Source organism: Nipponia nippon, unplaced genomic scaffold, assembly GCF_047370975.1.
Source record: "Nipponia nippon isolate SJK-2023a ecotype South Korea unplaced genomic scaffold, ASM4737097v1 scaffold_13, whole genome shotgun sequence".
Taxonomy (NCBI): domain Eukaryota; kingdom Metazoa; phylum Chordata; class Aves; order Pelecaniformes; family Threskiornithidae; genus Nipponia; species Nipponia nippon.
Genome location: NW_028262324.1, coordinates 4,578,561 through 4,601,339, shown reverse-complemented (window position 1 = coordinate 4,601,339; position 22,779 = coordinate 4,578,561). Strand labels below are relative to the sequence as shown.

At 49.4% G+C, this 22,779-nt stretch overlaps 1 protein-coding gene across 5 annotated transcripts in view; it reads right to left on the bottom strand.

The window, feature by feature from the left end:
• The window catches only part of CBFA2T2 (CBFA2/RUNX1 partner transcriptional co-repressor 2), a 64,883-nt gene that overhangs the window by 4,261 nt on the left and 37,843 nt on the right, over nucleotides 1-22,779 (bottom strand). For all 5 annotated transcript variants that reach the window (XM_087749604.1, XM_087749606.1, XM_087749608.1 and 2 more), the window contains exons 2-9: nucleotides 12,256-12,399; nucleotides 8,146-8,387; nucleotides 5,891-5,980; nucleotides 5,125-5,306; nucleotides 4,227-4,480; nucleotides 3,437-3,522; nucleotides 2,117-2,312; nucleotides 104-172 (exon numbers count right to left, since the gene is read on the bottom strand). In XM_087749604.1, coding sequence (XP_087605730.1) covers nucleotides 104-172; nucleotides 2,117-2,312; nucleotides 3,437-3,522; nucleotides 4,227-4,480; nucleotides 5,125-5,306; nucleotides 5,891-5,980; nucleotides 8,146-8,387; nucleotides 12,256-12,399 — 1,263 coding nt within the window. The remainder of the gene's footprint in view (nucleotides 1-103; nucleotides 173-2,116; nucleotides 2,313-3,436; nucleotides 3,523-4,226; nucleotides 4,481-5,124; nucleotides 5,307-5,890; nucleotides 5,981-8,145; nucleotides 8,388-12,255; nucleotides 12,400-22,779) is intronic.

Below are 22,779 nucleotides of genomic sequence, written 5' to 3'. Positions count from 1 at the left end.
GCAGCTGGGCTTCTCCTGTTTCTGCAGAGCAAATCTGCAGCATCTGTGTTTACCTCAACTGATCTGGCAGAATCCCTTGCTGAGGTTATGAGCAAACACTTACCAGCTTTTTTCCATATCTCTTCAGTGACGTAGCCCGTTCCCGACCTGCTGCTGAACTCCCGCAAAGAATCTGTTGGAATAAGGGACACAGAAAAAGGTTGGCAAAGCTTCGTCTCACCCAGCTGCTGCTTAAGTGCCCAGCAAGTGCCCAGCGGTACCTTGGTACATCATGGGGCAGGGTGGAATTAACCAGCTAAAACTCAAAGCAGAGGATTTCTACAGTTAAAGCCATTCATCAAACACACAGATGATAAATTACAACATTTAATTAGTGCCTTGAATAATTTATGACACTGTATAACCCATTTCCATCTCCTGCTACTCTATAACAATAGGCGATGCTTATAACTATATGCCATCAAACATCTGCACTGTCCAGCGACTTTGAGCATCAATCTATACGCCCAGCAGTTTATATCAAACGCCAAACGCAGCACTTTCCACTCCCAGGGGCAATCAAAGGCTTGAATTGATGGACAAACTGTCCTGCAAGACATCTTACGGTGAGAGCTGTATACATTCCCCAGCACCCAGAAGCCTGCGAAGAGCCTACGTGACAGATGGGGACGGCCACGCGAGGACCTAAACACCGGCTGCAGTCATACAGCGAAGCTCTTCAGAAGCCTCGTCCTGCGTTCTATCTGCATCCCCTTTTTTAAGCCTTCAGAGTAACTTTCTGAAGGGTCAAAACAAAATCTGATTCATGTCAAAGGCTGGTGGGAGAACCAAAGCACTCCAGGAAGGCGGTGAGGTTATTTAAGCCTGCGGCACACCTGGGGATGCTTCTTGATGTTTAACTGCACCTTCTCACAACAGCAACGGAGCTTGAAAATTAGCCCTGGGTCCCATGAGGGGAGAAAGCATCAACAATGTTCCCAATTTAAAAAAAAAAAAAAAAATTAAAAAAAAATCACCTTTAACATGGGGCTGTAAGTGTATCAGTCATGATATACTTCAATATAGCAGGGTTAAAAGCTGGCTGTGCTCAGCAGGTTGTCAGGCATGCCCAGCCACCCCGCGGGCCTGCCGCACGCTGCTCTGCAGCTAGGGCTGAGCCACAGGCGCTTGGTTTCCCAGAAACTCCGATTAATATATTCTATTTTAGTTTCTTCTTCTTGTGTACTTGTTATTGTTTTCCCAGGAAATACTCGTTCTTGCTGTCTGGGAACTATCAAAACTTGTTCAATTGCAGCTAAATCTGGGCTGGGCTCCGATTTGGATGGTTCTTTTTGACATGCAGGAGGATTCACTCTTTATTTTGTACACAAACAAGTTGAATATATATCAAATTGAGATTTTCAGTTTGACATTTATTCTTATTGTTAGAAAGCATCCATTTTTTATTATTGAATGATCAGGGTTTGGTTTTTTTTCAGCATTTTATTTGCAGCATATTTGTTTGGATAGAAATTAGAATTACATCCAAATGCATAAAATCAGTATTTTAGATTTGTTTCTTGTATAGGGTCAAAACTCCTGCATACTGGAGGGGAAAAATAGTCAGCTTTAATAAAGTTAAGTTGACTCATGATACAAAAATAGAATTAATAACTCAGGTAGTAGTTCTTACAGCAGTCTTCAGTATTTTTAGAATTAGGAGATCTTGACATTTAAAATCCTTCAGGCAAGACAGACTGGAAGAGGGGTGGAACCAACCACCTCTTCTGCCTTTTCGCCCTCTGGTTTCTCAGCTTCGAATGAACTTGGCTCGGTTTGGTCAGCACGTACAGTTCAGTGACAAGGAAGACGCTCTTCTCCTGGCACCAGCAGAAGGTGCTGCTGCTGCCCAAAGGTGCCTTCAGCAAACGCTGCTTCCAGGAGCTCACCCAGGAGCTTCCACATGTCCCATGACTTTTCTCTCTTCAAAGCTTTGAGAACAGTTATGCGCTGCTGACGTATTTAATTTATATTATAATTTGAATACATTATCATCACTTTATGCCTAATATAGCTTTGTCATAATTAGACACCTACTTAAAAAGGTCCTGGCACAGCACGCCCACCCCTCGCTTACCGCTGCCGATGGAGTCGGAGCTACTGGGGCTGTGCTGCCTGGAGATGAGCTCGCTGCCTGCCTTCCGCGGCTCGGCCGTCTCACTGCACCGCCTCTTCCAGTAGTTGAGCTCTTCCCGATCGGCCTCCTGACAGCGCCGCAGCACAGCCATCGAGCGCCGGGTCTTCTCCACCATCTCCATGATGCAGTTCAGTGCCTGCAGGGAGGAACCCATTTTCAGTCTTGCTGCCCACTCATGAGATCATCTCTTGAATTTCTCATCGGAGATACCACAGGGACCATCCCAGGAAGATGAAACACGAGGTCACTTCACAGGAACAGGCTCTGAGAACAGTGTTTCGGATAACGCAGTATTCAAACAGGCGGGTAAGATCGGGTCCCGTGCCCACACGTGCAGCAGCGATGCTGAGCAGCACCAGCTGGGAAGGAGGCGGTCACACCTGCTCCATGGGGCTTTGGTCACCATAGGAGGTTTACAGCCATGCTTCTAAAAGGTGGAGGTGAAAAAAAATCCCCTTTCCTATGTGAACAGGGTGTCCATGCAAGGGCTGGCTGTGATCCCAGTGCCAGCTCTCCATAGCTGCATCCCCACTCACAAATATTCAGCTATGGCATCTCTACTGCCCCCCCTTCCGCCCCCCGCCAAAAAACCCCATCAGCTTTAGAGCATAAGCAAGCATGGGGTCTCTCTGCATTTGTGACCAAAATTGAATTTCAGTCCCATCTCTTTGGGGGAAACACTCCAGTACTGAAGTGCTTGGATGAGCAGCCTTGCTCAGAGGGAAAAAACAGACTGCAGAAAGTCTGCCAGAAGTACCAAGTCTTGCTGTTGGTACTTAGTTGAGGCCCATAAAAGGCTGGCAGCTCAGGAAAAGAAGTCTTTAAAAAATAACGATGGTTTTACTTATTCTGTGAACTCTACATCCTTGCTGCACGTAGCACACCTGTATGCTTGTCGGTACAGCAGCAGCCTGGGCTGCTGCAGAAAAGACCTGTGCAGGGACAAGGCTGCGTCGGGTTGCTCAGCCAGCCAGGGCAGCACATGGCCGTGCTCCGCAGGAGAAGCTCTCCAGCTCCAGACACTTTGCCCAGAGTGATATTGGCTTCCACTGACCATGGGGAGAGAAAACCTGCCAGGAAAGTACTACTGCTCCTATCTGCCCTCCCCACCATCCATCTTCTTGTGGTGGCTTGTTCCTCTACAAGCTACTAGGAAAGCCTGGACATGGTATCATCAACAAGAAAATAATGAATTGGAACAGGCGGAGCACTGTGTTGCCGCATCCCACAGAGCTTCCCACACCTCCTGCCAATCCTTACGTGATCGAGATGCTTCCACTCGTCAGCCCACTCTCTCTCTGTTAAGCGGTGGTCCACCAGCTCGTCCTGGTATCCTCCATTCAAACCTGCAACAAACCACAGCCAGAAGAGTGATTAGATGGACCGAGTGCTTTCAGTGCTGGAGAGGCAAGGTGGCCCCAAAGCAATAATGAAGAGCTGTATTTCCAGCTACATATAGCTGGGATTTTAAAACACAACTCGAGGAGGTGGCTCTACAGGGGCAACTCCATGCCAGTGCTTTTATCCTTGTCTGTGTCACTGCTTCAGAAGCGCTACAATCCACTCACGGGTCTGGATCTGACCTGCCTGGGGAGCTGGCTCCCTTATTTTAAGCCCACAGGGGCTCAGAGCTTGTGATTCAGGCTGCCCTGTTGGAAACACAGCGTGCACCTCCCACACACCCCTGGGGAGAAACAGGGCAGGGGGGTCAGGCTCTGCTCTCCTGCTTTAGTGATCTTGGAAAAGTTAGTTTCTATTTCCCTGCCCTCCATTCTTGCCTGCTGGGTTGGCTGTACTCAGCTCACACACCAGGTCCTTCCTCCTCATCCTCAGCTCCAGTCTTTACATGTATACAGGGAAACACAAACTCACAATCTTCCTGTTTTTAACCTTCCATGGCCAGTTGTTTTCCCTGAATTCCCTGCAAAACCTCTGCTGAGGATGGGCCCAGCATTACACAGCTTTGGGTGCCAGTGACCAAGCAGGGACCAATGCCAAAGCTCAACTGCTGGACCTCACAGCTCCTGCGACTAAAAGCAGTCTTTCTCACCAAGACCGCCATGCCTGTCCCGAATCTCTCTGTGCTCCAACATCTTGCTGGCGTCCCTGTAGAGGTGGGAGGTCGCGATATCTTCCAAGGTGTAGTGCTGGAGGGGCGGTGGGGTGGGGTGGAACTGCCCCCCGGGGTTCATCAGGGGGATTGTCAGGGCAGGGCTGTGCCGGGGCGCCGGGCTGATGGTGCACACCCTCTTGGCCGGAGGCTCGGTTGGCAGCGGCTCCCTCTCAAAGCTGCTGTCTTCCCTTCTGCAACCACACCGGCAGACAGAGGTGTTTGTTAGCACCGCATAAACATACTCGGAAAGGGAAAGATGCAGATTTTGAATCAGCAGAGTTTGGGCAGTGATGATTCTACCAGAGGGTAAAGGCCGGGAGCTAAAACAAACATGTTCAACTTGTGAACAAATCCACAAAATGACCCTGTCAAAGAGAAAGTTCAAGATGCCCAAGTGTTGTGATTCATCTTTCTGAGCATGACCAAATTAAAATTTCACAGTTTTTATAAATTCGAGGCACGCTCCACATAATTACGTAACAACTTTTAACTTGGAATAAAAAGTGGTGAAAATGAACCGCATCCTTCCCAGCCCTGACAGTGCCTCCGCTCGCTGCCCGGGGAGGCGGAGAACCGCTCAGCTCTGCAGCTCAGGCTTTTCAGTGCTACCCAACAAGTCCCTCTGGGACAGAACCTGCCTGAAAGAAGATCCCAACCTGAATTCACAGTGCAGGAGAAGCAATTATCGGTGTCTTATTAACAGCCAGAATAGTTGTTGGGAGTGATAAGATCCTATGGTTTAGCCCTGGATGCTGTTTGAAGCTTTGACAGAAGCAAAGCTGAAACAAAAGTCATGACTTCAAGAACTTGGCCGAGCAACGAAAGGTGTTTTTACCTGTCTGGACTGTGCCTCTTCCCATTCCCGTTCACCTCGATCAGCAGCTCGGAGGAGTCAGCGGGGGACGTGGTGTTTGTGTTCAGCAGGATGTGCTCGTGCTGCGCCAGGTACTGGGAGGGCGTCTGCTTGGCAGCCCGGGCGCAGTGCAGCAGCTCTCTCTGCAGCAGCGGGAGGTTGGCCTGGAGAACAAGTGCGGGTCTGGTTTACGCAGGCTGCGGGCAAGGTGTTTCCAGCCGTTTGCAGAAGGTTTGCTCTGCACACATAATACCTCAGAGCAAGAACACCTAGAGCCCATGGCCCACACTCAGGATCCTCCAGCTCCTGGCGTCTGCACTGTCCGATTTACCTGTATTTTCTCAAGAGCTGAGGGTGGCCTGACGTCAGTGCACCCAAAAACCAAGTGCACAGAAGCGCTCTGTGCTTCCAGCATCTACCCACCCCAGACATGCTCCGTATGCCAACACTTCAAATATTCTAGATCTGAACACTTGCAAATAAGATTATAGGATCAGAAGCTGCCGAATGGAGCTTGGTTTGTCTCCTTTATCCCTAACATACAAGCAGACATATGTGCTACTTGTTATAACGTTAGCTTTCCGCAAGCCAGTCCCACATGGCCACCGCTATGGTCTGTGCAGTCTGTCTTGGACTTTAACAAAATTGCTGTGGTGCTTGAACCGAGAGCTTTCCCAGCAATGACATGCTGCCAAGTGGCACAGACCGGCATGTGGAGCGTCGACAAGCCCCACCAGCTCCCTCTCACCTTCAGAAAGGGGATCACAAACGGCCGGAGGGGGAAGTTCGTCGCCTCTTGCAGCTTGCAGTGAAATTCCTCGATTGTCACTGTTGAGTTCTGAGAAAAAAAATTAAGAAATGAAATGACAATTTGTTCTTATTTTTAGACATGTGGGAAATGGCTCCAAACAAACAGAACTGGAAGGGAGACTGCATCTGCCACTACAGGACTGAAAACGTTTGCATCGGATCCTGCCTAACGCAGCCAAAAAGACCCAGGCCAAGGGAGTAGAAATGCTGCACTAGGCGAGGGGTGAACGCTGCGCACAGCCGGGCGCTGCCTGGCCCAGCATCCTCCCAGCTCCGGGGCCCAGGGACTGGCTCTGGGAGGCAGCAGGACCCAGCTGGCATCTCCCTGGCCAGGTGGCCTGGGGCAGGCGGCAGGGAGCCAGGCAGTGATTCCAGCTGCTCTGAGTTGCACACCTTCCTCTCCTCCTTCCTCCCTTTCAGCTCACCTCGTCTAACCTATCCGCCATCCACAAAATCTCCCTCAGCCTGCTGCTCACCCCAATAGCATGGTGCTCCCCTGGCCCAACCTTGTATCGCCTGTGGCTGTTCGGGCTGGGTGCTCCCTGGGACAAGCAGCATCTGATAACCTGCATGTACAAAGTTCATCCCTGCAGCAATTACTGCAATTAGTGGCAAGAACGACAGTCCAAGGAACCTGGACACTTTATCATTTCCTTTCCAAAAAGGTAAGCTAAGGTACTACCCTACACCCATGGAAATACGTATGCCTGCCTCCTTTAGCAGCAGCATTATTTTGCATCCAGCGCTCAAGCACTGTGAAAGCCCCTGAGGCTGTGGACAGACTCACGTTTGCTCTGCCCACGCCAGCCTTGGAAGCAGAAATACCCCAGGCTGCTGCAGTCTAGCTACCTTTGCTGCATGCTGAGCCTCAAAAGAAACGTGCCAAAAAGCAGAGATCAGCTTGGGAGCAGTGCTGGGTGCCACACGGGCCTGCAGCTGGACAGGCAACATGGTGCTGTGCTCCAGGGTCCAAGCTGTGGGCTTGCACAGCATTTCTACTAGTTAGTTTGTATACCTGCAAATATTAGATACAATTCCGCAGCAAGACCTGTTCATTTGGTTTTTGAAGGGTGTTTTCAGCTGTCCATAGCTGCTGAAGGGCATCAGGGCACACACACACTGTTTGCACATGCACACGCTGCCACCAACCCCAGCTCTTGCAAATTCAAGTGTGGGAACGCAGCAGAAGGGCAGAAGATGCATAAAAGTTATTTACCAAGCCCTTTCCTGTAGCTGCACCTTCAGACTGTCACAGGCATGACTATGACTGGAAGAATCAATGCCTTTGGTAATGCAAATATGCAATCACACAAAGCAGCAGCAGCACACCAGAAGCCCAGACCTCCTATTTTGCAACAGCAGCCTTCCCATCCTCCACAGACCGTGGCAAGAGTTAACTTTGCTGTGCCAGTGGGCTTGTTTTAAGATATGCAGAAGCAGCCCATAAAGAGGAAAAAAGTCCATTAAATACATCGCTACGTATGAATAAATAAAATCTTTGAAGTGTCATGATATTCTCTAGACACTCAAGAGCAGAGAAGGACTACCAGCTTTCCAGAGTAAGTCCCTGTTAGTGACAGGACCCTGTTTTTTCCATTACACCTGGCTGCCTTGCTGAGCAAAGCAGCCTTGAGTTTGAGCACACTGAAGTCAGGACAGCACTAACAAGGCGGTGGCTGGAACTGGCACTTCTTTGTATGGAAGCAGATCAGAGGTAAACAGATCCACAGTCAGGGTCAGGCAATCATAAATCTGCACAAGCAAGAAAACGCTGCCCTAGTACAAAACTACAGCCTCTTCTGAATTGCGTGAAAAGTTTTCATTTATGAGAGGAAATAGAGAAGCCCAGCATAGCCCATGGCTTCCAGCAAGCCCATGGCATCAGACCTGTGGCCTTTATAGAAAAGCTTTGTCCAAATCCTTCCTGGTTTCCTTAAGTTTAGCTGCACACAGGCTCATGTCAAAGCCGCTGGACAAACAGCTTTTTGAAACCCACCAAAGACAAGAAAAAAAGAAGTCAGCAAGTTTACCAGAAAGCATAAACATTACAGAGTCTTGCTCAGTCAACAGCTCTGCTTGTGAAGACACAAACAGATAATATTGTGTAACATGGGCACGTGCTGGCTGCCAGGATCCCATAGCCAAAGTGGTCCGGCAAAAGCAAGGCAGCCTGGGCCGGTGTGCGGGGCTTACCACTAACGCCAGGACGAGGGTCCGGACCTTCTCCCCGATCTCTGGAGAAATGTCATTGCCAAACTGCTGCAGGGTAGTGAGGAAGCGCTTCAGCTTGCTGAGCTGCCGGGCGCCGCATGTGGCCGGGAGCTGCTGGTTCGTCAGCGAGGAGGAGGAGGAGGAGGAAGGACCATTGCTAAACCTCTGGGGTGGGGATGGTGCCCCATTCAGCGTCGGGGGGGAATGGTTTATTCCATTGGGCACTGCAAATGGGAGACAGAAGCACTACTGAGCATCAACCGGGCACGTCCCTGCAGTCCGGTGTTTAAGAGGATCCATCTTCCACCCAAGAGCCTGCTGCTGATGGTTAATTGCTGCTAGCTAACGAGGCAAGAACCAGAAAAGGGGCTATGGCCAGAGTAGAGCCCAGACGCCATGCCGGAGGGCACCCAGCAACGGAGCTAGTCACTGGCAACGCGCGCGCCTTCTCAACCTTCCCCTGAGCTCATGGGGATGCTCTGCAGCACCCAGCACGTGAGAACCACGTGCCCAGCCAAGGCATCCACAGGAGCTTTCCTTATGGGATTGCTCAGGTGTGATGTACACCACAGCCAGCAACTTCCCCGACATCTCTCTCCTCTGCTCAGCAAGCTTCATATCCAGGACCATCAAACACCAACAGAATTAGGGCTCAGCAGAGCTGGCACACCTCTGTTCGCATTTGAGGCGGCCTGGAGGGACACGGGGTCAGGCTGCGTACAGCTGCTGCTGCGGCAGTCTGAGCTGCGCCATACGCTCAGCCTGAGGAATTAAATGTGCTTTAGCTCAAAGTGTACAGCCCTCGGCAAGAATTACCCATCAAGCATTTTCTGGCCTGCGTCAGGCAGAAAATTACACCAGACAATCCAATGATCCTTCCCAGCCCCATCGTTTACAATAAGTCATCAGTGCTCATTACAGCCAGGGTCCCAGTAGCAGATACTGCAGCTCAGGTGCCTCCACCTCACCCCAAGGAGGGCGGACAGCATCCTGCCCCGCGGCGCTCGCCTGCCATACCTCCCCGGGGATTTACAGGGAGTTTCACAAACGCAGTTATTTCTTCCAACCTGGTCCCATCTGCAACTTTGCCTTCTGTAAGCGGCAAGCATGTCGAAACAGACTGAAGGGCTGGAAGTTTGGGAACTCAGCAAGGGATTAGAATAAATTGTTGACATCCCTGCGCCGCCGTTGTGCAATCTAGAGCCCTGTCTAAAGAGCAGCTGCGCGCTGAGGCCCCAACTCAGTATAAACCCAGAATTTTAGAGGTGAAAAGTACATCATCGTAAATATAGTTTTAGCTGATCCACTGTGTTATCCTTAAAAGCTCAGCCCTGAATACCTTACAGATGCAAGTGCTGAAGAGAAGGCCGCAAGCTATAAAAACCATTGCAAACGACGGTGCTCAGAGAAGCACTGAAGCCACCTGGCAGAATTGCCCCTTGCACGCAGGGCAGGGGAAGGTGTGTGCTGTGGTGGAGCAGCAACTGGCAAAAGAAGATGCCAAAATTTCCACTGCAGCTTTGTGAGAATCATACCAAATCCTCGTGAACCCAGTGAGGGTTTTTCAGAGAAGGCAGGAGTTACTTGAACAGTTAAACCACTTTGGGGCACACCAGGGTCAGAGACTGGAAAGGCTCCATGCACCTGGACCTGCAGGGCTGAGCACAGGAGGGAACCCGCGAAGATTAACCAGAGTCAGTTAAGATGCAAGGGAAAGATAAAGCTAAAGAGACCATCAAAGGTGGTTCCTGCTAACCAAGGGGTGACAGGCTTTTTGGGGGCATAACAAAGACGTGTCCTTTCGTAGACAAGAGAGATGATGAAATGAAGGCCAAGGCCAGGACTGAGAGGATGAAGGTGCAAAGGCAAAGCGAGCTCATGCCTTTTGTTGTGGAGCAATGCAACCTGAAAAACTCCTGTCCACACCAGCTTCTCCAAAGCAGCAAAGGACCAGAGATGTCCTGCAGAGATGGCACATACCCGCAGGGTTAGCTACCATGGAGTACTAGCAAACGCAGAGCTATGCAAAAAGCAAGGCTTCCCGCAATTACTCATAAAGTAATTCACGACAGAAGTGTTATAAATAGGGGGGAAAGCCGCCCAGAGAAGCTCCTCTCAAACAGCAAAGGACCGCGCAGCTCCGTGCTCTCCAGCAGCCACAACAGAGGTGCTTTACCCCTTCTCTATTTTGCTTCCTCTTATTCTTTAAAATGAAAGACTAGGGAGAGCAACGGGCTCTATTTATACCCCGGGAGAAGCAGGGGCTGCGCGACCCTCCCGGGGGCCAGGGGGCTGTGGGGGACCCTTGGGAGAGGCTGCCAACGATGGGAGCGGCGGACGTTGATGAATTCGGGTGACACCACGGAAGCAGAGCGAGCTGGGTCTGGTTGGGGCTGCCGTTAGACGCAGCCCCCGTAACTGCTCTCTGCGTTTTTAGGCTTACCCTGCCTGACCCTCCTGCAAACGGCGTTACCGCAGGGCAGCTGGCAGTTATCTGATCCTGCGCATCGCCAGGATCTGCTCCACCACAGACCACAGAGCCGGGCTGGGACCTCTATTTCCAGGTGAGAAGACAGCGCTGAAGCGAGTGAGGTGGCATACTGAGACCAGTGGGATTACTGGTTTGGGGAGAGGAGGATGCTAAATTCCTATGAACACAAAAGTCATCATGTAGGGCTACTCTGATAAATTCTGCCTTAGGCCCTCAATAGTCAAACGCTTTCGCTGCTTCTCCAACCCTTTTGTTAGCAATCCACAGGCAGGCATGGCCTTCCTCCAGCATGCTCCTCCTCACCTGCCCACGGCTTGGGCTTTTACAGGGCAGGACACACACCTGCTGACTCTGACCAAGACCTTTTGGTGCAACTGAGAAGTAAAAAAGCAAGAATGAACTTCACTACAGCTTGCATCTCTCATCTATCTTGGAAAGAGGCAATTAAGTCATCTGCAATCAGCAGATTCAGGCTCCTTGGCCCTTAACAGTGTGCCAAGCAACCTCATTGGAAAAATTAATTTCTGTCACTTTGCTAATGGTCCTTTTCTGCCTGAGCAAAAGGAGAGCCTTTAAAAACCCCTCAGCACATGAAGATGGGAACAATGTGTCTGGCGGGATAACCCGGCAATCAGTGCTATTGCCAGCATCACGCAATACATTAGTGTGTGTCCTGAAAGAGGCTGGATTGTGAATCTCCGAAATCCACTGCCAGCATGAAACTGTGAGATATCCCACACACCATCGTGACCAGCAAAGCAATGCAGAATCAGCTAGGGAGATGCTCAGTGCAGGGGAAAGAGGTGAGGAGAGCCTGGAAAATATGTGTGTGCCACGTGTGGGGGTTAGATAACTCCATGCCCAACAAAGTAAAGCAGCTTTGCTCTGGAATGATGCTTTTTAAAAGACATTAAATGCCTTAAATGTTGGCTAGGGGAGAAAAAAAAAGACTCTTTCTAGGCTATAAGAAAAGGCTGTATGTCCATACCAACCATGGAGACACCTCTGAGCTAGAAGAAGTGGGTGCGAGGCTGCGCTACAGCTGGGCAGGACGAGGATTGACTGTGGCTTAATAGGAAAGACTATAAAGAAGAGATAGAGAAAAGAGAATCTGGATGTACAGCAAGTAATTTTCAAGGCTGGGAAATTAAAAAAAGGAAAACTTTCTAATCTTAGCTGCAGAAACGCTGTCTGCAAAGTGAGATATGGCAGAGCGGGAATTAACTCCTCCAAAAGATATAGTGAAAAGCCCAGCTCTTGGCTTGTTTGGAGCAGACCTGATAAAGGACTTCAATTTCTGAAGGAGTTTATGGTGGAAATCAAGGCTGCACCTGCAAAGAGAAGGACTCGAGAGAACAAGGCAGGAGCAGGCAGGGGGGCAGGGGGGATCACAGACCCTGTTATACGTCCTGCATACGTAGCAGAACAGCAGAAAAGCCCCAGTCCCCCCTTCCTTACAGCCGTGCAGCACAGTTAATGCTTGCTGTACTGGTGAGCAGCCCTGGCCAATGGCTAAGGCAACCCTCGTGACTTCTACAAGCAGAGCCTTTCCTCCCGGCTAGAGCTGGTCCCCAGGAAAAGCAGCATTGCTGGGGTCTTACGTGCAGTCGGGGTGAAGGACACCGGCCGGGGGCCACCGGGGTTCACGGGGGGCAGTGGCGGCATGTTGGGAGGAGAGGACCTGGACTGTATCTTCACTTCCACAGGCGATCCGGGCATCACTGGCACCCTCTTCTCACCAGCAACTGTACAAAGAGAAGGTGGTAATGCTTAGTAAGAGTCATGGATGAGCATGTACCCGCCCAGCACACAAAGTACAATCGCAAGGGTGAAGATGAGAGGTGGGGGGAAGTCACGCAAGGTTCTCACGCTGCTCTGCGTGGCCCCGAGCCGCTGCAGGGAAGAGGCAGGGTATGGCCCTGAGCTGGGGGACAGGCACCCGGGGTGCAGCGCGTGTCCCGAGATGCTGCCAGGCAGGCTCAGGATGCCCATGTTCACCATCCCAGTCTCTTAACCGTATCTTCTCACTCCTCGTGCCTGAAGATGCTTCCTCAAAGTATATCTGCCTCTTTGCTTTGCTTTCCCCCCATTTAAGGTCCCCTTGATACACCCCAGGCATGCCCACACACACCTCGCTAGGACGGGGTGCTGAGGTTTCACCTCCAGCCCTGCTCCTCAACCAGCAAAAACATGCTCCGAAGCAGCCACTCTGGCAAACAGCTCTTTGACCAGCTTCGCATGTTTGCTTTTTAAAAAACAAAAACAAAAACAAAAACAACTCAAAATTAAACAATCCTGCACCTCCTCTCCCTCACACCAGGGTGGTCCTCGCTGCCCAGCGCAGCCTCCCCATGGCAGCCTGCATGCAGCCTTGCACATGCCTTGCGCCCACACTGCCTGGCCCCGAGGTGGCCTCTCCGGAGGAACTGCAACCTCTCTCAGACCCATGCAACAGGCAACCTGGTTTTTGGGTGGGCGCTGGCCCAGTGTGCAGGGAGCATTGGTGCAGCTGTGCCAACAAGCGACCAAAATGGTCACAGGGTTGTAAAGATGAGCTGACATCAGCTATTCACACCCCCTCTCCCGCATGCAGTCTCTAGTGTCTAATACATCGCCAGCTCACACCACAGCTTCTTTTTCAGCCTCTGAGGGTCTGTCCTGTGGACCCAGGCTCTGGTGGGACGTCCCAGCTCAGCTGAACAGTGTGTCCATGCTCCTGGCTCCAGTGGCTAAAATTGGCCTCAAAAGGCATCCTTGGGGAGAATAGAGGGAAAGGGAGGAAATTTGTGCTTATGCAAGCCTTGGGGTTTCTTGGGCTTTTTTCGGGGGTTTGTTTTTGGGTTTTCGCTTTTTAAACCCAGACAGCTCAGCAGACATACCCTAAGCATCTCCAAAGCGCAGCTCCCATGGGAGCCAACACCACCCCAGGGGTGCTCCGCGTCGCACTGCCAGCAGCTCCGGTGCCTGCCTGGCTGCGGAGCTCGCAACCCTGAACGATTCGACATGAGGCGAATCGCCCCTCCGAGAACGTGGTCACCACTCCCTGCTCCTCAAGCCGCCGTTCGCCTCGTTCGATTAGCTTGCTAACGAGTTGTGACCGCGCTCCATCATGTCCCTGTGCAGGAACACCAACGAGTTCCCAGCGCGCCCATCTGCACCCCGGCTCGGGGGGCGAGGGAGATACAGACACTCATTTTTCACCTCTCTCCGGTGCATCCAAGCTGGGCTTTGGACCGGTGAATTTTCTCAGGCAGTTTTTGGCTGTCAGTGAGTGGGAAAGTCAGGCGGAGCTTCAGGGCGGCAGCCAAGCACACTGCTTTGGACACAGCGGCTCGCACAGCGAGCATCGCTGCTTGGCGAGGCGGCCAAAGGGGCTCCCAGTGCACCCCCTTGAAGGGGGCACGGCTGAAAGACACGGGCACAGGGGCTCTGTGCCACCCGGGATCAGCCCTGATATTTCTTTAAGCCACAGAGGAAAGGTATTAAAGCGCATGCTGTAATCTAATCAAATTAGATTACAATCTAATTTGTAATCCACAGTTTTTTACAAACATCTATCAGCTGTAAGAAATGCAGCTTCCAAGTTCTGGCAAAGCAGTTAAATGCTGTATTCCCGTAAAGCAGGGAAGCACTGAATAAATGGCAGAGTTTTGCACTGAAATACAACCACAAAACCTGCTACTTCACAACTCCTGACAAAAATGCTGCTTTTGAGAGCAAAGAAGATGCGAATTGGCACCCGAGCCCTTTGTGCCGCTGGCCTGGAATCTGCTCCGGGAGCCACCAGCACCTGCTCTGCCACCACGCACCAGGCACGAGCTGGCTCATTTATCTTCCTTATGGCAAGTCATCCTTAACGCCAGCAAGGTAACAAATGAAGTTCGTTATTCCTAGCAATTTTTTTGCTGTTTGCAGGACGGTCTGTGGAAGGGGGAGCAGAGATGAATACACGCTGAAAACCCATGTATTCCTGCCCTTTCAGTGCAGCTGGAATAACTGGGGTGGTGGGGCTGGAATTGCTATAAAAGCCGCATCCACAATACTTCCATGGCAGAAAGTCTGTGTCTCTGTTTATTTAAGCCTGCTTTCAAAAAAAAAAAAAAAAAATTTCTGGGCTTTGCTTTCATGAACAAAGTGGGAAGATACCAAAGCCATGGGAAACTACTATTAATTTTAACATATAATAACCATATTAGTATAATATTGCAAACTACTATTCACATATATTTGGCCTAACTTTCATACGATTTAACACTGACGTGTCAGACTCTCCCCGTCATATCCATGCATGAATTTGACATTCAGATGAATAACAACATATTGATGTAGGAATATATCATCATTCATGCACGTAGGTACCTATTCCAGCAGGTAAGTTTACTGGCAAGAGCAGAAGGAGACAAAGCCCTGCCCTTCCTCCTTCTCTAAATAAATGCAGCAAAATAGTCAGAGAGCAGGTTTTGTGCATGAAGTTATGGGCGTTTCTACCACAAAAAGTCTGAGTTCACTCACCCAGGCAGGGAAGGGAAACGTCGCTAAATGACCCAAATTTTTTAATCAAAACAGCACTAGTTGTGCCTATCCACCACTCGGTGCCAGCTGCCTGATGCCCATCAGGGGACGGAAAATGTTTGCTCAGAATATGGGAATAATTACAAAACCGTGAGCTAATATGTGACAACCACGACCTGTTTGCATACACTCCCGGGAAGCGGACGTGAGATGGAGTTCACGCTCTTCTCTGCAAGCTCTCTGCCCAGCTGCAGGCATGCCAAGGAGAGCACCGCATCGCTCCCTGCGCTGCCAGCCCCTTCCCACCACACACCCCAAATACCAACGCACTGCCACCTGCCTGCCTCATTTGGTCTTCTGCAATCCCTTCCTATGAAACCCTCTTCCCCAGGCGTATATGGCCAACCTGATATTACCATGCTCTGGAGAGAAACAGTGTGAAACCAATCCTTAAGATTTCTCCTCTTGCCTCCTAAAACACTCCTAGGGCACATTAAGAAAGCAGAACTAGTTTGGTTAATTTACAGGGGGGGGAAGTCACATGGAATTTATAACCCCAAAATAAAACCAGCTACTGCTGGGCTACTGCATGAGACACCAAAATGAAAGCCCACGAGAAGCCAACACTTTCTTTTCCGAGCTCACTCCGACAGACAAGGAGCAAACAGGATTGTTAAATTTAAAAGCTTCCTGCTAATGACCTGGGGCATCTATAAAAGCAGGCAAAAACCCATCTTTCTGAAACTCCTCATTTTTAGCCTGAACACATTCATTTAATGAGAATCATGTGAGCAAACCAGACTACGAACAAGGACTTGAGTCAGCCTCAAGTTGACCTGGGGCTAAAAATGAGCCAGGGAGATGGTCCCTGGAGAAACGCCGCCTTCTCAGTCTCTCTTTCCTGCATTTCACTGTTCAGAAATATTTACTGGCTCACCAACATTTTGGTGCTGCCTCCAGGTGCACAGAGAGGATGCTGAGATGATCCTCAAAACGCCTGCAAGTCACTCCACCATATCGGTCACTTGAAATCATGCTAAAGAGTCAAATGCTGTACTAGATTTTTGGATGATGCTCCAAAAAAGAAGGATAATTCTTGTCAGTGACTGAATACTCCAAGTGTCAGAGCAGGACACTGGGCTAAACTGGAAACATTGGGTTGTTTTCCTTCAAAAACCTCCTCCTTCCAAACTCTACGTGGACTTAGAAACATTTAGAAATGTTGTGTCGCTATTTTTCAAGCCGTGTCTGCACCACACAGATTGAACGTGTTTATGGCACAACACTTTTGCCGTCAAGCTGCCAAACATCAAAACTTTGCAGTGACACATACTCAACTTTGCACCCAGGACCTGCAAACGGTAACCAAGGAAAGAGGTGTCAGCGACGTGGCCACCCAGCCGGGTGGGAGAGCTGCCGTCCCAGCTGCCTTCCCAGCCTTGAACATGCTGGAGTTTCACATGGGAAGACGATTCACTTGGAGTAAAATGAAACCCAACCACGGAGATGCTGTTTTAGTCTTGGCTTGATGCAAGAATTTCATCTTCTCCAAAAGCCGATAAGCCTGAAGACCAGATTTCACAGCGATTGGAGTTACAGATTTCAGATGCTGCAAAGCTGCTGTCTGGGTAAGGACAGCTGTAGGCACGTATCAGTTTATGCTGTGTGCCCTACATATTCGTGTGTCCCATTTAAGGAGCCCAGGTGTGCAAGAGACTGGAAAGCCCCAGAGCTTTGAATACACCTGAAACCCTTCATCCCTCTGCTCTCCAGCGACACGCTGAAAGGCCCCTGGTTTTATCTGACTCTGCGTCGACGGTCGGTATGCTCTGTATTTCCTTTGCCACTCCAGTTCTCATCCTAGCCTAACAAATTAAAAAGGAGCATATGTCAAGGTTAGGTGCAGCTGACGATTTTCCTTTCTGGAGAGCAGAAAGAGCTAAGTGAGACAACAGGACAGCACACCAGGAGAAAACCTGTGCTCTCGACTGGTCCCCAGAGAAGTCCCACTCCTGCGCTCCCAGGGGACCGAGGCTCCAGCTCTCCAACACAGCAGCATGTTTTAGAGGGGGCATTTCAACACCGACTCGAGACAGATTTCATTGTATTTATTTTCTTTAGAGAAGTCTTCCACCTATGGTGTTTAGTACAAAGAGCGCTGCTGTTGCAGGTAACCTCTGAAGAATGGCTAGCATTTACTCACATTGTGAACTGTATGAAGAAGCCACTTTATTAATCTCTTCATGCCTGTGGGTTTGAGAGAAGGGAAAAGGCACAAGCAAAAAAATAGTGACAAGTTAGGGAGTATCTCAAGTACACTGGAATTTAAATTAATCCTTAAATGCCTTTGGCAATTAGAGAATAAACTAAGTGATGAAAAAGAAGCAAAAACACTGTACGAGGAAAACTGGATGCTACCTTCCCCCAAAAAGCAAGATAAGGAGCTGGAGAAGAGAGCCAGGAACAACCCTGGGGGGGCAGACAGACACAAATGGTCTCCTCCCCATCCACTTCCCAAAATTCAAAATATAGTTCCAACAGATAGCAGAACAATATCAGGATGGGAGATTTGTATTTATTAACAAAAAGCAGATCGTGAACCTGCCTCGCATCCTTGCTGGGGCTGCGACTCCCAGGTTGCACCTCCCATACGCACGGTCGCATTTCAAAGCCGCGATGGGCAGTTACGAAGCGCCCGAGGCTGGCGGTGCTCTGCTCTGCAGGATGATGCTCAAGAGAAAGCCTTGATCTAGCTGCAATGGCGGAGCTGCGAGCTTGCCGAGAGCAAGGGAAGAGAGAAAAAGCCGCTGCTACGGTGCGGAAAACACGGATGCCTTACGCAAATTCACACCGTAGCACCTGCATGGGCACCATCCAGTAACCTCTATGAGTGAGCACACAGAGTATGCGCAGGCTGTTAAACCCTATCAGCTCAAGACAGCAAAGCCTTTCCTTGTCCCTCATGGGAAATGGATTTAAAGTCTGTGGCTGGGTGTTTGGAGGGCACGTACAGCATGAACACCGATATAATCAAGCCATTCTTGCCACAGATGTAGGATTCCCCTTGATTCACTGTCACAAGAGGTAAGAAGGAAGAAGGAACCTGCCTGGCCTGGGAGTGATTCTGTAGATCCCATTTATAAATCAGCTGCATGGAGTTGGAACTGTTTCTCGCAAACCCGTTTGCCAGACTCAGGCACTCCAGCTTTCTGTAGAAGTCAAAACATGAAACATATTGGAAGAAATAAGAGAAAAAAAGACGAGACAGCACTGCATAACCAGCAGCTATGCACAGGTAAGGGTTTGCTTTTCCCTTTTGCAGTTTGCAGGACAGAGAGAGCAGACTCAAAATCAGACCTGGTCAACAAGGCTTTGACCACTAAGTGCTTAGATTGAAAGTCTGCAAGTTAACAAAGTTTTGGTTTTAGTTGATGTCTTTTAAACAAAAGACTGTGTACAAGGGTTTGCCCAGTGGTTCAGAGTCTCAGGAGTGAAAGCACATAACTGTTTCATACAGAAAGAAGAGGTTGAATCAGAGCAGATGTTTTCGACTTTCATCTAGAACAGGCAGAATATGCTCATAACCCAAAAAGCCGCTCCTCCATCTCAAAAAGTTAAGAGCCCAAAATTCACACCTGCCTCTTGAGAGCAAGGGACTGGAGAATTGTCCCAGTAGCAGCAGCGAAGGTTACGTCTGGCAGGAAAAATTCTTTGGTCACCCAGGAGCCGGGTCCAAGCTTCTTCTGGAGCCAACAGACAGACAGACACCCCCAAAGGCAATTCAGCCCATCCCAAAACATTCATCAATGCAAGGGAGATAAGCCACACTCCAGACACACCTCTCTTTCCCCTGGCCCTACCACCTCAGATGACCACTTGGACTAGAGGCATGAATTATAGATCGCCTACAAGTCAGCAAAACGAACCCTTCCTAGAAACAGTCCTTTGAACCAGAGGCTTGTTTCCCACCGTTTACATGGGCAAGAGTCTCTGGTTTAAGATAAAGCAATGCAAAGCTTGTCTAAATGGATAAAGAGACCATTTGAAAGAGGGAAAGAAAGGAAGGACACACCTCGGTGCCCTCTCTGGTGGCTGGCAGGACCCTGCCTACAGCCTAAGAGAGGTGTTGTAAGATAACTAGCTCAATATATCATTGTGGAGAAAAAGCCAGGGAAGTGGCCCAAACCCATCCATTCCAGCTCAAACACGTCTATGATGAAAAGGACACGCTGCAGTTGGCTTGCGTCGCAGGGTTCCCTGTTGATAGTCTGAATGCAAACGAGAGGCAGCATCAGTGTAACCTGACCTGATAATGTAAATAGGGTGAAATGAAATATGGTTCGCCACCTCCCCAGCTTTGGCGAATGTTTATTTTGAATAACATGCTTATCTGCTCCAACTGCTCACCATCTGTTTTCAGTCTCCACCAAGCTAATATTTTTCACATTTAGGAACAGAGAAATGGGAAGAATTACATTTAAATTTTATTAACATCTTTCCTCTGCTCTAAGGTTGCCTCTCCCTCCCCTCGACAGCTCTAAGCCATCTGTAGAGCACCTTTGTAGCTCTCCAAGGCATGCAGATGAGAGGTTATCTACATGCAAAGCAAGGGTATCATTACACAGACTTCCAGAAGACGCTGTTTAATGCTACTCCACTGCAATCCCTCCATCACCTGCTTCCAGACAGCTTCCCCCAAGCTCAAACTGAAATCACATCGCTGAGGAAAGAGCCAATATTTTATCTTTTTGCAGCATCACTGCATCAAAAAGTGATGGAGGGGGAAGACTGAAGATAAGCATCAGAAACAAGACAGCCAATACAGCAGCCTTAGGAAAATAAGGATGATTGGGTTAGTCCCAGTTTGGTGGAGAGGGAGATGTTAAGAGGTTTGCAGTCAAGATGACATTTCTATACAAATATTGACATTTATTTCCATGTAGGGTGGTTTCCAGTGGTCTCCCTTTGCTTGAGTCAATAAATGATAATTTAAAACCAGAACAAAGAGACACGAGCATGTCACATAAACAGGTCAGCAGCAAATGTTGGTCAACTGAGGTCCTTCTCCGTCCTCCTCCCTCCACACCAAAGCACGGAGTTGGCCAAGATGATCATATAGCATCTGTTGCAGTGGGTAACTTACGTTACTGCACAGATACTTCCTCCACTAAATGCGATCAGCCTATTTTTACCCTGTTTAGCTTGGTTTTATAGCACATCTAGCCTCCTGAGCTGTAAGATGCTGTGGGAGTGGAGAGGACTCAGCACCTCGCAGGAGAGCCTCGCGTCACACAGGAGGGAGCTGCTGAGCCTGGGATAGACATTTTATAAATCAAAAATAAACGTGTGTATCTCCATTGCCATCTATTCCTCTCCCACACACAGCTGTTTCACTTTAAATCTCAATTCAATGTGAAACTCAGATAGAAGAACTTGAAAGAGCAAAGTATGTTATCGTTCGCAACCAGTCCAGAAAGCAGTTAATAAGGGAAATAAGATTAATAATTTATTCCTGAAGGCAGACTGCAGATCTTTATCTATCTTGCCCTTCAGTGATTTTTATAAAAACCTATTAATGTGCCTGGCTCTACAAACTCATCGGTAGCACAGGTGGGACTTCACAGCAGTTCTCTTCTGCTGTGTTCCCACCCAGACAAGACGGTTGCAGCTCCGGCTCTGCCCTTGCCTTGGCCACGTCAGACCCATCAGCACAAACCCACCTGCATGGCATCCCTGCTCCTTAGCTCTGGTTTCCTCTTGGTCCACGGACTCATACCAGGGCCAGCAGTGCAAACCCATGGATGCAGGATCCATCCCACAAGCTATCGCATCCAACAGCCCCCAGAGTGGGGTATACATCAAGCCCCCCAAATTCTGGCTGTCTTGCTTCTACAACAACACAAACCTCTTTGGCGTGGTACCCCCCACTCTCCTGCTCTCTTTTCAATGAAGGAGCGAGGGAATAGCCACTCAGACCATAAAAGCTGCCCTAAAAATTTACACACGGTGCGGCAGCCACCTGGGAGCTGTTGCTGCTCTTACCAACACACCATAGCAATTCCCTTCCCACACTGCTAGTGCCCACACAAATAAGTTTTGGGGACCCAAGTTCATCTCTTGATGTCCCTGCCAACAGCTTTTGCTCATCGGCTGTCTGAAAGGGGTGCAGTGAGCACCGCCGGGGAGCCCGCGATGCCCCAGGGCAGGGAACCCTCGCCATCCTCACCAGCCGCTTGCTCTGCTCCCATCAGAGGCAGCCACCCCAAAAGGAGGGATATACTCATGGAATATATCCCAGCGGAATGTGTTCCTGGAAACCAAAGCCTAAAGAGCAGCCAGTGTTTCAGTTTTAGGATGGGAAGCGCTTTGGGGACTTTGGGGAGCACTCCTCCCTCTCCAAAACCACCCCCCTGGTTGCTCAGACCTCCTCGGCCAGCGTTATAACCTGGGACACGGGCAGGGGCTGGGCAGGGCAGCTGTGTTCAAACAAAGCCAGAGATGCTCACTAATTCATTTGATTAGTTACTGCTAAAGTATTTTGGTAGTTTTTCATTAGTTTATTGTTCCATCTAAAGTTACGGAATCAGGACTTTTTTTTTAAATCATCTACTCCTATTACAATATTAAGAAATATTTACTTCTCCGCACTATTTACTTATTAGGCTAAAGCACTCTGAATGAAAAATGAAAGCAGTTACAGATATCAAACAGGCAATTATCACAATCATGCAAAAATTAGTTCTTAAAAGTCTCAGCCTGCTGCACTGCTCTCCAAATCCTCCGACTCCGAGCAAAACGACGGTGGCGGGAGCAAACTTTCCAGATGGGAACATCTGTCTCTCATTTGCCGCAGGGAAGAAAACACCAAGAATATTAACGGCTCCCGAGTCCGCTGGAGCCCAGACACCACACGTACAAAAGGGATACCATTTAGAAACAGACTTGGAGCAACAGCTCAGTATCAAAGATTTTTTTTATGATTATTTTGTGGGGCTTCTACGTACAGAAATGTTACGTCAGAAAAAAAAGAGCTTGAGTTTCACTTATAGTAAATGCTATGTATAGCAAAAGCAAGAATTGAGTTAACCATGCTTATATGAATGATATATGGCAATTGTACCATCTTTGCTACTTTTTAGATATGAAAAGTCATTTTAAAAGTTGGCTTTAAGGGGTTACCCCAAAAAGGTCCGAAATCGCTCCCTGCCCAGAAGAGCAAGGCCACAGACAGGGCGATTCGCCCCTCGGGGGTCCAGGGAGTAAACACCAAGTTTACTCCAGAGAGTAAAAAGTGACCCAACGTGTGGGAAGCTCGCAGCTGAAGGACATGCTAACCCAGCCTCCCCCAGCAATGCTAGCACCAAGAGTCCATTCCTCTTATTAGCATTCTTTGAACTCTGCCGCAGTTTAGGGACCACGTTTACGAAGGTAGGCAGGCATTTTGCCCAGGCCCCATCCTCTCCAGCCACCCGTGCACACACCACGTACCCCAAATCGAAGCGTCGGACGCTAATGCTCACTTCTGCCATGGTTCACCAGCACAGCGAATGTGCAAGACGTGCAAGCCATCCTCTGCACTTCAACACCAAAGCCACCAGCTCTGCCACTACTCC